The sequence below is a fragment of the Podarcis muralis genome, chromosome 16, assembly GCF_964188315.1.
Source record: "Podarcis muralis chromosome 16, rPodMur119.hap1.1, whole genome shotgun sequence".
NCBI lineage: Eukaryota > Metazoa > Chordata > Lepidosauria > Squamata > Lacertidae > Podarcis > Podarcis muralis.
In genome coordinates, this window is record NC_135670.1 from 15,675,620 (window position 1) to 15,687,923 (window position 12,304).

The 12,304-nt window shown below is 52.6% G+C and overlaps 1 protein-coding gene across 3 annotated transcripts in view; it reads right to left on the bottom strand.

Moving 5' to 3' along the window:
- The window catches only part of ATG2A (autophagy related 2A), a 37,648-nt gene that overhangs the window by 13,538 nt on the left and 11,806 nt on the right, over positions 1–12,304 (bottom strand). For 2 of the 3 annotated variants that reach the window (XM_077920454.1, XM_028711089.2), the window contains exons 13-29: positions 12,148–12,252; positions 11,316–11,480; positions 10,951–11,188; positions 10,280–10,382; positions 9,931–10,093; positions 8,960–9,102; positions 7,926–8,089; positions 7,499–7,653; positions 6,396–6,546; positions 5,945–6,138; positions 4,744–4,824; positions 4,411–4,517; positions 3,825–3,917; positions 2,773–2,843; positions 2,457–2,533; positions 1,193–1,363; positions 111–237 (exon numbers count right to left, since the gene is read on the bottom strand). In XM_077920454.1, the coding sequence (XP_077776580.1) occupies positions 111–237; positions 1,193–1,363; positions 2,457–2,533; positions 2,773–2,843; positions 3,825–3,917; positions 4,411–4,517; positions 4,744–4,824; positions 5,945–6,138; positions 6,396–6,546; positions 7,499–7,653; positions 7,926–8,089; positions 8,960–9,102; positions 9,931–10,093; positions 10,280–10,382; positions 10,951–11,188; positions 11,316–11,480; positions 12,148–12,252 (2,308 nt within the window). Of the gene's footprint in view, positions 1–110; positions 238–1,192; positions 1,364–2,456; positions 2,534–2,772; positions 2,844–3,824; positions 3,918–4,410; positions 4,518–4,743; positions 4,825–5,944; positions 6,139–6,395; positions 6,547–7,498; positions 7,654–7,925; positions 8,090–8,959; positions 9,103–9,930; positions 10,094–10,279; positions 10,383–10,950; positions 11,189–11,311; positions 11,481–12,147; positions 12,253–12,304 lie in introns of all 3 variants that reach the window. The other variant, XM_077920453.1, reaches the window with a different exon arrangement.

Consider the following 12,304-nt stretch of genomic DNA (forward strand, 5'->3'; position numbering starts at 1 on the left):
CACCCTGCCATATCTTGCCCCAATGTTCGGTGAAGAATTGCTACCCAGCATCATCCAGGGAAAGCCAAGCGTCCCCTCCTGCACCCCCACCCCCTGTTGCTCCTCCTTACCCATCTCTCCAGCTAGTTCCTGGAGGCTGCGCTCCGTGTCAATGAGGGCGTCCGTAAGGTCTTGCTGGTTGATGGCTGCGGTCTCGGCAGGTGGGCATGATGGCAGCGATGCTGGGCTCTCGGACAACTAGCCGGGCACAGAAGAGGGCGTGAGCACATTGGAAGCGGCAAGGGCGAGAGCAGGGCACCCACCTGAGGGGGGTTGCTCTCCAATGAATTTGTATTAAGTTTCAAAACTTTTAAGCAAGTTGCATTCCAATGAACCTCCAGTTTTATACAAAGTCGACTTCCCACCCTTCTTCTGTTCCCTCCCTTTCCTGCTGCGCGACATAACATTTTATCATTAATCGTTTATCCTTTATCATCCGCGGCCGCCTATTTCAAAATCCTGCTCACGCTTTTAATTAACTCTAATATGTTCCAGAGTCAAAATAAGGGAACCATTATCACTCAGAAAAACGGGGGGGGGTGGGGTGCTTTCAAGTCTCACTTGCCGCTTCATCTGCATTTTTAGCTGTAGTTAAATTACGTTGTGCAAATTGCTGAATAGGGAGCTGGGCATTTAATTGGATTCATTCATTTAATGGGATTATTGATTGGTGTATAGTGGTGGGGAAGAATGAGTTGATTTTCTTTTGCTTCATTGCGAATCAGGTGTTTTGTTTTTTGTTTTTTTAAAGTGAAATTTATACTGTTTAGCTCATTTTCGTTTTTAATTATTTTGCTTCCTGATCTTTTAGGGGATGCTTGGATTTAGTCCTTTACTATGGATTTTCCTTGCATTTTTTCGCAGCTGATTTTTATGTGGCAATGTTTATTCTGATACTGACGAGGATACTCTATTTAGTTAAGTTTTATAGAACGTAGAAATTCTCTCCTTTTGGTTTTGGCATTTGCTGTTTATTTAAGATGTTTTAACCTATGTTGCAAACAGCATAAAAGAGTTTTGTTTAACTATGAGCGGCATATAAATGGTCCAAATAAAAGACTAAAAACTAAAAACAAAAGCTTACGGTTGCAGGTGGCAGCAACCCCAGGCCCCGTTTCAACTGCCTCCCCTCCCGCGCCCACTTGGCACTCACCTGCACCTTCTGGCCGGCGATCTCTGTGGGGCTGTCATGGTGGGGTGGGGGGTGCAAGTCCCCATTGTTCACCACGTACTGGATGAGGTTGGCGAGGGCCGCACAGGAATCAGCGCAGGTGTGCACATGGACCACGTTGTTGGAGCAACGGAGCTCAAACAGAGGGCGGGTCTGCACCAAAGCAGGAGGGAGAGTGAGTGTGTGTGTGTTAAAAAAAGAAAGAAAAGAAATCACCCCAGACAAATGTCTCCTTGCTGGCCACCAGTCTGGATGTTTAAAACAAGGATTGGAGAAATTCATAGGCTATCAATGGCTGCTGGCCACAACAGCTGTGCTCTGCCTGGCCATCTAAAAGGATAAAATGTGGTACGTGTATTAAATGTTCATGGAGGAGGAAGCTATTGTTAAGGAGGACGAGGCCACTGATGGCAACTAGCCAGGATGGTTTTGCTCCATGACTAGAGGCAGCAGTGCTTCTGAATACCACAGGAGAGGAGAGGGCGCTTGCGCTCAGATGCTGCCTGCCAGTTTCCCACGGGCATCTGGGCAGCCGCTGAGAGAACAGCGCTCTGGAGGGCAGAACTCGAACCAGGGGCTTCAAGTTACAAGGAAGGTGATTTTCATTCCTGGTAGAAAGAGGATGGGATTGTTTCTTATACCAGGTTCATCATGTGTCATGCTAAGGGAGACACTAGCAATTCTATCTTGGTGTATGTTAACGCGAATGTTATAGTGGATCAGTGTATTTTAATAGACCACTGTATACTTTTTTGGAAGCTGCCCAGAGTGGCTGGGGAAACCCAGCCAGATGGGTGGGGTATAAATAATAATAATAAATAATAATAATAATAATAATAATAATAATAATAATAATAATAGTATTTCTGACTAAACATCAGGAACAACTTTCTGACAGTGAGAGCTGTTCCACAGCGGAGGTTGGGTGGCCATCTGTCACGGATGTTTTAGCTGAAATTCCTGCATTGCAGGGGTTTGGACCAGATGGACCTCAAGGTCCCTTCCAACTCTGAGTCTATGACAAGAGGCCTGATCCAGAAAGCTCCTCTTAGGTTATTTTTGCCCACGTCTCAAAAGGAGATGGAAGACGTTGTTCCCACCAGCCCCTTTCCCAGCCCTGGTGAGTCAGGACTTCTGCTCCCCACGGAAGGGACTTACAGAGAAAGCAAGCAACCTGGAATAGAGACGCAAGCCCTCCTTGCAAGGTGGCTCCTCGCGTTCCCCATAAAGGCCTCTCGGAACTCACCAGCTTCCCTGTCGTGGCTCCCTTAAACGTGGTGATCACCAGCTCCAGAAGGTCCACATCCAAAACGCAAACATAATCTGAGACCGGGAGACAGAGAGAGGAACATTACTTCCAGCGTCAGAGAAGCTGCTCTGCCTGCAGAAGGTCCCAGATGGGACCACCGGCATCTCTCCAGGTAAAGGTGAGGGCAGGGGATGCATAGCTCTTCAGGTGCTCCCTGAGAACAGGATGCTGGACTAGATGGCCATGGGCCTGATCCAGCAGGCTCTCCTCCTCATGTTCTTATGTAGGGAGAGCCAAAGGCCAGCAACGTTACCTCTCCTCAGGTCGCCCATCTCTGTGTCGCATTTGTTTGAGAGGTAAAGGGCTGAGTCGTCCAAAATGAACCTGCGGGGAGAACAGGGTGGCTGGTTAGCAGCATCCTGGGGGGAAACAGGTCAAGAGAGGCCAGTAGCTGCTTACGTTGTGCCAGCAGAAACTGGGGGTGTTCCAAAGGGGGAAGGCACCTGATCTGCAGCGCCTACTCCCGCTTTGCCAACCAGTTGCGCCAACCAAGGAAGAGCCTTTGCCCACTGCTGCCTCCGAGCGCTCAGGGGTGGTGGTGGTAAGCCTCTCCCAAAGTGAGGCCCTCTAGATGCTGTTGTGGGGGCTATAACTCCCATCATCCCCAGCGGTGAGAAATGCTGGAGAATGCTGGGCTAGGGCTGGGGAGACCCAGGGGTGAAATCCCCACTTAGCCACCCAACATTCTGGGTGGCTTTGGGCCAGTCTCCCAGCCTCACCTCCCTCGCAGAGTCATTAGGACACAATAGAGAGGGGGAAACCCTTGGGACGGGGGCGGGATACATCCTACTTCACAGGGTTGTTGTTAATTAAACAGCTCAAAAACTGCTAGGCAGCCGTAGAAGGGACTGGGTGGCTTTGTTGCCCCAACTGACCTCATAAAATAGGTGGGGGCAGAGAGAGAAGACGACAAACTACCTTGGGCACTTTGGCGGGGGTGTGCAACTACAGTGGTACCTCGGGTTAAGTACTTAATTCGTTCCGGAGGTCTGTTCTTAACCTGAAACTGTTCTTAACCTGAAGCACCACTTTAGCTAATGGGGCACGATTTCTGTTCTCATCCTGAAGCAAAGTTCTTAACCTGAAGCACTATTTCTGGGTTAGCAGAGTCTGTAACCTAAAGCGTATGTAACCTGAGGTACCACTGTAATTAAATTCTAAGTATGGGCAATCATAGCAGCTGTCTTGGCCCTAGACCTCCCCCCTCCAGTGCATCACATAGGCTGCAACCAGCTGGCCTCAAGGTCTCCTCTGTGCAAGCAAAAGGACTCTGGGAAAGAGCAGGATAGGAGGGTTGAGACCCACCGGAGGAGGAAGACGGACGTGTCCACAATTATGTTGCTGGAGAGGGTGAAGGTCTCAGCTGTGATGAGGACCCGGATTGGCAAGTAGAGAGGCCTGCGTGGAGAAGACAGAACTCAAGTGTACCAGGGGTGTTGGACAGTGGCTGCCGTCCTCCCACCCCAAGTCACCTGAACCTCTGTGGGTAGCAGGAAGAGGCTGCCTCCTCTGGTCACTTCTCTTCCCACACCCGTCACAGAAAGATGTTGCACATACTTCTGCAAGGGATCTGGGCCAAAGTTGGACCCAGTAGAATTAATCTGAGCCTTGAAAAACACATAGATGTGAAAGAGGAAGTGGGAAAGAGTGCCACTCTTCCCCACTTCCTCCTTCAGCTCTATGTACTTGTTCAAGGGAGGATGTGGGTGGGAAGACCTTCATCACCCTTATGCCCTCGTAACCAAGGAGGCAGTGACAGGGTAGGGGGCTCTTCTGAGGCTTCATGGGCACCAAGGGAAGGTTTCCGGGGCCCCATGTTGGTCATAATGAGCTCAACGGACCGACAGTCTGAGCTGGCAGAGAAGGCAGCTTTCTATGTCCCAATAAATACCTGTAATCCACAGCACAGCTGAACAGGTGGGTGTGCAGCACTGTGATGACCGTCGGGGGCACAAAGCCCAGGATGGGGTCATCCAGGACATCCAGGAAGTCAATCAACTGAGGGGACAGATGAGCACAGTCAGATTTGGGGGACACACACCCTCGGCATGAGACCACTCAATGCTGACAGCCCTCTATGGCAGCAGAGACCCAGAGGACATCTCCTTCCCCATCACGCGAAGTGTGGAACTCCTCTGGGTCAAGAATCGTGCTCAACCCCTCGCGGTGCACGACTTGCCTCTCTACACAGACCAGACAGCCCTTGGGGGGGGGCAGACCTCACCTGACTGTACCAACTCTGGTGGGTCAGGGCCATGTGATGCCGCATGGTGGCCCCTTCGAGGCGCAGCGTCACCAGGAACTCCTGAAACAGACGAGGAAGAAACATTCAGACACGCAGCCGCGCCACCTTGAAAGGCGCACTTTGCCTCTGATTTTTTTCTTAGTGGGAGGAGCCCATTGCACAACACCCTGACCAGGTAGGGGTGGATGATGAGAAAGCAACCTGGGTAACGTTGGAAGTACTGAAGCAGCTCATCATGTCCTGACCTCACTATTCCCCCCCCCCGCCCCCCATTTAAATTATTATTAATATTTATTAGTTGTTGTTTTTCAGAAGAGAGAACTCAAAGCAACTTAAAAAAAAAAAAATCAAAAGGCCAGGTGCAAAAACAGAAATAGAATAAAATTACCTGAAATGCACCAGTAATACAAATAAATATTAGCAGATCCAACTCAAAAGTTTGTTTTACTTTCCCATGGTTTTATTGCATGGTTTTGTTTTTATTGTTGCAAATCCACTTTGAGGTGTGTGTGTGTAGATAGATAGATGGATAGATAGATATGGTTGCATATAAATATTTTAATAAATAATATAACCCCACCCCACAAAAAAAGCAGATCCAAAAGCCTGGGAGAAGGAGAATGTTTTTGCCCTAAAAACATAGTGAGGGTGCCAGGCATGCCTCCCTGAGGAGAGCGTTCCATGAATGGGGGAGCCACCACTGAGAAGACCCCTATTAGGCAGCGGTGTGGTAGGATTCAAGAATTGGGACCCATGGGCTCAGCCTCTGTGCTACCTGAAAGTTATGCAAGCTGTGAAGGAACAGCTCATGAAAATATGGCTCTTGTGTGGCTTGGGGGTCATGCGTTTCAGAGTTCAATGAATCGATTCTTAGAGCTTGTGTTTTTTACTGTATACACCACTTTGGTGGCTTTATGCTACGAAGCCGCCTATCAGTTTAACAAATGAATGGCACTAGACAGAGCCATTTCCTCTGACTCGACCACATTTTGGCTCAGCGTGGTCCTACCTATCACCTTGCAAGCTGTTGGCCCTGGAGGATGGGGCAGGAATAAAATAAAATAAATCTTCCCCCAGGTTTGGAAGAGGATGTTCCAAAGATCGCCCCACCAACAGCCCAAAGCGCTCCCCCTTCCCTCCTTCAGATCTGCGGGGAAGATGGATCCAACGGTCACAATACCTTGATGTTCTTCTCCAAATCCAGGTTGATCTGGATAGCCAGGGAGAGCATCTTCAGGGGCCCGTCCTTCTTGCTCCCCAAGGGCCAGGTGATGGGGCCCTCTTGGGAGGCATAGATGGTGGGGTTGAGCCCCTCCGGGGGCAAAAAGTTGGAGATTTCCAGGTGCTCCGCCATGAGGTAGTCCTCCACCACAGCTGCAGGGACAAGAGAGGACATCCTGGGTTAACATTTCCTAGAGGTTTGCAACCTTCCCCTCCAAAGAGCAGCTCTCCCTGCAGAGTCCTGAATCCTTCTTTATTTGGCAAGGAGAAATGATGCCTTATTGGGGATGGATCACAGGGGGTTAACCTCCATTTGATGTGGCTACCACCCCTCCCAGCCAGCCGCAAGTACCCACTGACCCTGGCACACCCCTATTCCCCCTTCACGGCCCCAGGGGCCAGAGCCCTACCCTTGTGATAAAGTGCAACTTTCTCTGCCTCAATGCAGAAGTAGCCGAGGTCCTCACGGCCCTTGTACCGCGAGACGCTGAAGAGACTGCCGCTTTCCACGTCCAGGACCAGCTCGCCGTGAGATCCCTCCAGCTTCTTGCCCCCCTCACCCTGTACAGCCAGAGAGAGAGAGAGATGGGACGGTCACCAACTTGGATGACTTTAGAGGAACAGACAAATTCATGGAGCCACGATGGCTCTGCCTCTGCAGTTGGAGGCAGCAATGCTTCTGAATTCCACTTGCTGGAAGCAACAGAAGGGGAGAAGGCTCTTGTGCTCGAATTCTTACAGGAATCTGGTTTCTTACAGGAATCTGGTTGGCAAGAGCCCAAGGTGAGCTGGCAACCAGAAGCCAGGAGCCAGGACCAAAGGACGAAGGACCATGTTCAAGAGCACAGGAAGCCCTAGTGGCTCAAGCAAGCCCTAGCTTCCAGAGAGCACATAGCAGCCGTGCCAACAAGCTAAAGGGTCTATGCCAAACCTAAGATTTAATGCCCCTTCCCAAATTTAGCCACAGTACCCAGTTGAAAGCTTCCCATACTGCTTAAAAGGTAAAGGTAAAGGGACCCCTGACCATTAGGTCCAGTCGTGACCGACTCTGGGGTTGCAGCGCTCATCTCGCTTCATTGGCTGGGGGAGCCGGCGTACAGCTTCCGGGTCATGCGGCCAGCATGACTAAGCCGCTTCTGGCAAACCAGAGCAGCGCGTGGAAACACTATTTACCTTCCCGCCAGAGCGGTACCTATTTATCTACTTGTACTTTGATGTGCTTTCGAACTGCTAGATTGGCAGGAGCAGGGACCGAGCAACGGGAGCTCACCCCGTTGGGGGATTCGAACCGCCGACCTTCTGATTGGCAAGCCCTAGGGCTCTGTGGTTTAACCCACAGTGCCACCCACGTCCCCCCCATACTGCTTAGGGATTATTAAAATGCTGAACAGTTTATGAATGCTTTATAATTAAAATAGCATCAGATAAAATAAATAATGCCTCCCCCATCTCAGGGTCACATGAGTGGTCAGCCTGTAACCTTCTCTCTCTTCCCTTCCCACCCCCCCTTTACCTTGGCATCGCACAGGGCTGTGACCCGCCCCTTCCCCACAGAGAGCACAACAGAGACACAGCTCTGGGGAAAGGGGCTCCTCTGTTCCCCCTTCTTCCGCTGTGCTGCCTCATCCACGGAGTAGAAGTGAGAATCCTCATCTTCGGAGTCTGAATCTGGAAGGCAGGGAGAGGAAGGCGGGGAAGGCATTTTTTTACAGACCCAAAAAACCTCTGCACTGCCCAGAATAGAGCCTGATTCCTGCTGCCCCCCCCCCCCCGCCAAGTCCAGGCAGACTATAAAGCATGCTTGGCCAAGTTGCAAGATGGTGATGGCCAAGACCCAGTCTTGCCTCTCAAAGGAACTGGTGTGTACTAAGACCCTCCTCCCTCCCTCCCTCCCTCCCCTCCCACCCCCCACCCTCCGACATGGGGGTGCCCTCCCTCACCCAGCTTAAAGGCCGACTTGCACATCTTGAAGTTCTCCTGCCAGCGGGTGTCTGCGGGTGCTTCTCCAACAAAGGGGGTTGCTGTGGACCCAGCGCCCCTCAGAAGCTCGGAGGGGGTGGGGGGTGGGCTGAAGGACTCGAACATCAGGAGATCATTATTGATCCTAGAGGAGGAAAAGAAGGTCGGCGTGAACAGCCTGTCCCATGACAGTGTGGTGTAGTGGTTAGAGTGCTGGACGAAGACCTGGGTGAGATCAGGGCTCCATCCCCTCTTGGCCAAGAAGCTCACTGGATGACCTTGGATGCCAGTCAACTCAGCTGCACCTCACAGGGTAGCCCTGAGATCTCTTGGTGAAGGGCAGTATATAAATTTAATAAATAATAATAGTAATAAGTAAGAAAGAAACGCCACACTATGTGAATAAGTTGAGTTAAACTGTGGAACTCCCTCCCACAGGAAGCAGTGAAGACTACCAACTTAGATGGCTTTAAAAGAGGTTTGTACGAATTCATGGAAGACTAAGATATCAAGAGCTACATTTCTGTTGTCCTTATGACCACAGGCTCCCCACCCCTGCAGCTTATCCCAAGGATGCAGCAAATGTCAGGGACTGCAGAGCCCACCAGCTAGCTTAGAGGGTCGGAGCGTGGTGTCAATCATGGCCATGCGGGGTAGAGAGAGAGATGCCCAGAAGGTCTTGTTTCAAACGGCCACAAGCTCAATGGCAGAGCAGGTGTCCTGCAGGCGGACTAAGTCCCTGGCAGCATCTCCAACAACAATGAGCAGGTAGCAATCAGGAAATATGAGAGACCCTGGAGAGATGCTGCCAGTCAGAGCAGACAATACTGGTCTAGATGGACAAATGGCCTGACCTGGTCTAAGGCAGATTCCTCCCATTCCTCCGATGGAAAGGACAAATTCTGCTTTCTGAGTACCCCTTGTGCAGAAGAGCCTCAAGGAGGACATGCCCAACTTGCTCAGGGGCTCCTGCTGCCCCCCACCCCTTGGATGCCCAGGCACACGGGACTCTGACCTGTTGTAGATGCTCTCGTAGAAGTCCTTACTGGGGAGGAAGATGTGCATAGTGGGGAAGGTCACCTCCAGGGCATACTGGGAGGCCTCCAGCGTCTGGCTCTGGAATTCCGCCATTTCCTCGGGATCTCCAGGGATCACCATCTAGAGGGGAAAGGTGGAGGGGCAGGGTGGATCAGAAGCTGGCAGGAAGCTGGTGCCAACACCACACAGAACTACAAAACTCACACCCACAGGGGGCATATACTGTTAGAATTCCTGCTCCGTGATGGCAGTCATGGGATTGTTGTCTATCACATGATGGTATATGTTTTGACTCCACAAAGTGGGAAGTGACGGAGACAGGATGTTTGTGTCCTGTGTTCCATGAAGTGGGACTATCGTCCTCTGTTTTTTCTCTTTGCTGTCTCATGCTAGAGAGAGAGGGAGCCATTTTGCAGTGCTCCATGTGTGTTTATATGTAAATAAAGTAGATTAGCCAAAATGCTGAGTTGCTGAGGTCTGTCACGCAAACTGCGCAGACTCTGCAGATCCCTAAGTGTGCCGATGTCTGTTGGCATTGGTCACTGTGATGTTTGGGCTGAAGAAAGCTTTTGAAGCTCCCGAACGATCGACCAGGAGGGAGAGAACATGCCAGTCGGGCATGTGCCTCTGCCAGGGTCCTACTCGAGTGTAGGACGAGCTCCTGACATATACATGGAGGAGGGGAAGGCGATCAATGGCTGCTAGCCAGGATGGCTGGGCTTTGCCCCCACAGCCAAAACCTGCAATGGTTCCGAATCCCAGTTGCTGGAAGTCACAAGAAGGGAGATTTGCTCTTGGGTCCTGCTTGCGGGCTTCCCATGGGGGAATCTGGTTAGCCACTGTGAGAAGCAGATGCTGGACTAGGTGGGCCATTGGCCTGGTCCTTAGGTTCTTAGCAGTTACACACACACACACACCGCCACCCCCTGGGTTGCTTCACCCTCTCACCTCCTCCGTCTCGTACATGGTCCGCTTGGAGGAGAAGGGCGAAGGCTCCGGCTGCTTCAGCTCGCAGGGGCTCTCAGCCGTCGACAGCTCCATCTCTCCGGGCTTCGCCAGGGCCAAGTCCCAGGGAGTGTCGCTGGCCCGAGGGCGGAGGGTCAACGCGATTCTGCCAGGGGAGAGGACAGTGCTGGAGAGAAGGGCCAGAACCTTTGTGGATGCTCCCCCCCCCCCAAATACCCAAGACGTTGGGACAGAGAGGAGGATGCCCTCGCCAAGGCACCACCCAAGCCCACCCTGGCTGCTGCAGTGGCTGCTGTAGCAAAGGGAGGTTGCACGCGGAAGCCAGACTTACTTGGGGAGGAGGTACTTCTTCCCCGTCCCTTTGGCGGACAGGTCGGGGGCTTTGCCGACCCGCAAGCACGGCACGGCCAGCTTCTCAGCGCCTTCGTACGTGCCTGCAAATCACCCAGACAGCATCAGGGTTCAGATCCCCACTCCCGGGCGAAAGGAGACCCGCGCCAAAGCTGGCACCCAAACCACATCAAACCACCACCACTCCTTGCATTCACAACTTGTTGGGGCATGGATCTTGGAATTTATGTTTATTTACTGAATTTAAATCCCACCAAGGAAACGTTAGCTGCTTTGGCGCGTCCCATGTTCCCTCTTGTCTGAGCTGTGGCAATAAGTGGGAGGAGCGGCAGCAACTACTGGCAAATAAGACCCACCACTGGCAGCTCTGCAGGGTTGTTGTGTTGCAGCTGGACGAAGAAGTGGGTGGGAGAGGCACTCTTGGGCGTTGCTCCCCTTTGTCACAACAGGGGCATTCCTAGGAGGCTGAATCTTGCATACACAAATGCTACCAGGTACCAGGGGGCATGCCCACCTCTGACTTGCCCAGATACAGGCAATGTTTAGACGCTGGCAACGTCTGCCCTCGCCCACTTGGCGGCTGCAGGGAGAAATCTGATGGGGGTCTTTTTGGAGGGAAGGAGCAGGGGTCCTGCAGCAGCCTCTCCTTACCATGCAGGTCACTGAAGGCAAGTTCCAGCTGGGTGACGCCTGCCAGCCCGAGCTCCACCTGCAGCTCCACGCCGGCCAGGTCCAGGCGCAGGCTCTCTTGCCGCACGGCCTTCTGGGCCCAGGGCCGCCTCTCAGGCCACGGACGGAGGTCCGGGATCGGGAACTGCAGCCTCAGGGTGGCCTTGGGCGCTGCCAGTCGCACACTTGCCTGCCACTTGGCAGCAGGGGGAGAATCTGCCTGGCGCCCAGCCAGGAGAGGGGTGGGGAAGAGTGGGGAGAGAAAACCATTAGAGGAGCTCTTCCTGGTGGGGGCGGGGGGAGAAGCGGGCGCCGTGGCCTCTCAGTCTGCTCCGCCCCCCACTTACCAAGTGTGCCTCGGGAGGAGGCCAGGCTGGCGTGGAGGGCTTCGTGGCATGGCACAGCAGCGAGCAAAGGCGGTCGAGCGTCGCCAGGTCCACGTCTGAGCAGAAGTCGTCCAGCTCGGCCACCAGCTCCACCGTTTGCTTGGCAGGGACCTTGGCAAGGCGACTCTGGAAGCACAGCGGCAAGAGTTGGCAAGCTGCATGCGTCTCCCCAGCAAAAACAAGAGCTCTGCTAACCCAGGTTTGGCCCAAGTCTTAGGTTGCATTGAGGCTCTCCAGGACCCATCGGACTACAACACCTCACTGTCTTTGCAGCCTTCGGCTAGTGGAAGTCAGGAGTCTAAAAACACCTGGAAAGCCACAGGCTGGTTTAGACTTGGGACCTGGCTCTGTCCTGTTTTCATTTTAATTTTATCCAGGTTAACTCTTTCCTGGAAGTATTTTTCAGAAACAAAATAAAACACAGAGGATTTCTGCAGTTCCCAACCATGGAGAGGCCTTTTTCTGCCACGACGCTCCCAAGTTATGGAATGACCTTCCCAGAGAGGCTGGCTCACCTGGTGCCAGCATTGCCGCTTTTTGAGTCGGGGTGGCTAACTTGTGGCCTGCGGGGCAAACCCAGCCCACTGAGGCACATCGGTCCCTGGCAAAGCACTTTCCTTGCTCTTCAAGGGAGTTGGTGGGACATAACAGGACACACTCATGCACTTATGGTTTGCCAAGGAGGACAAAAGCTCCACCCACTGACGCCCAGAATTTCTCCAGCGACTGAGAAGGGGAAAGAAATTTGCTGCTCTATCTGCGCGAAAAGCCCCTTGCCTGCTGGAAGACTCACCTTGGAGGATGAAGGCCGCTTCTCCGAATGCTTGGTTTGGAGACGGGCACAGGGGCGAGGCGACTGGTTGTAGGGAAAGGCACTAGGGGTGGCGAAGACCAGCAGCTGAGAAGGAAGCGAAACCGGTTTACCAAGGACGGCCTCTGACAAAAGAACC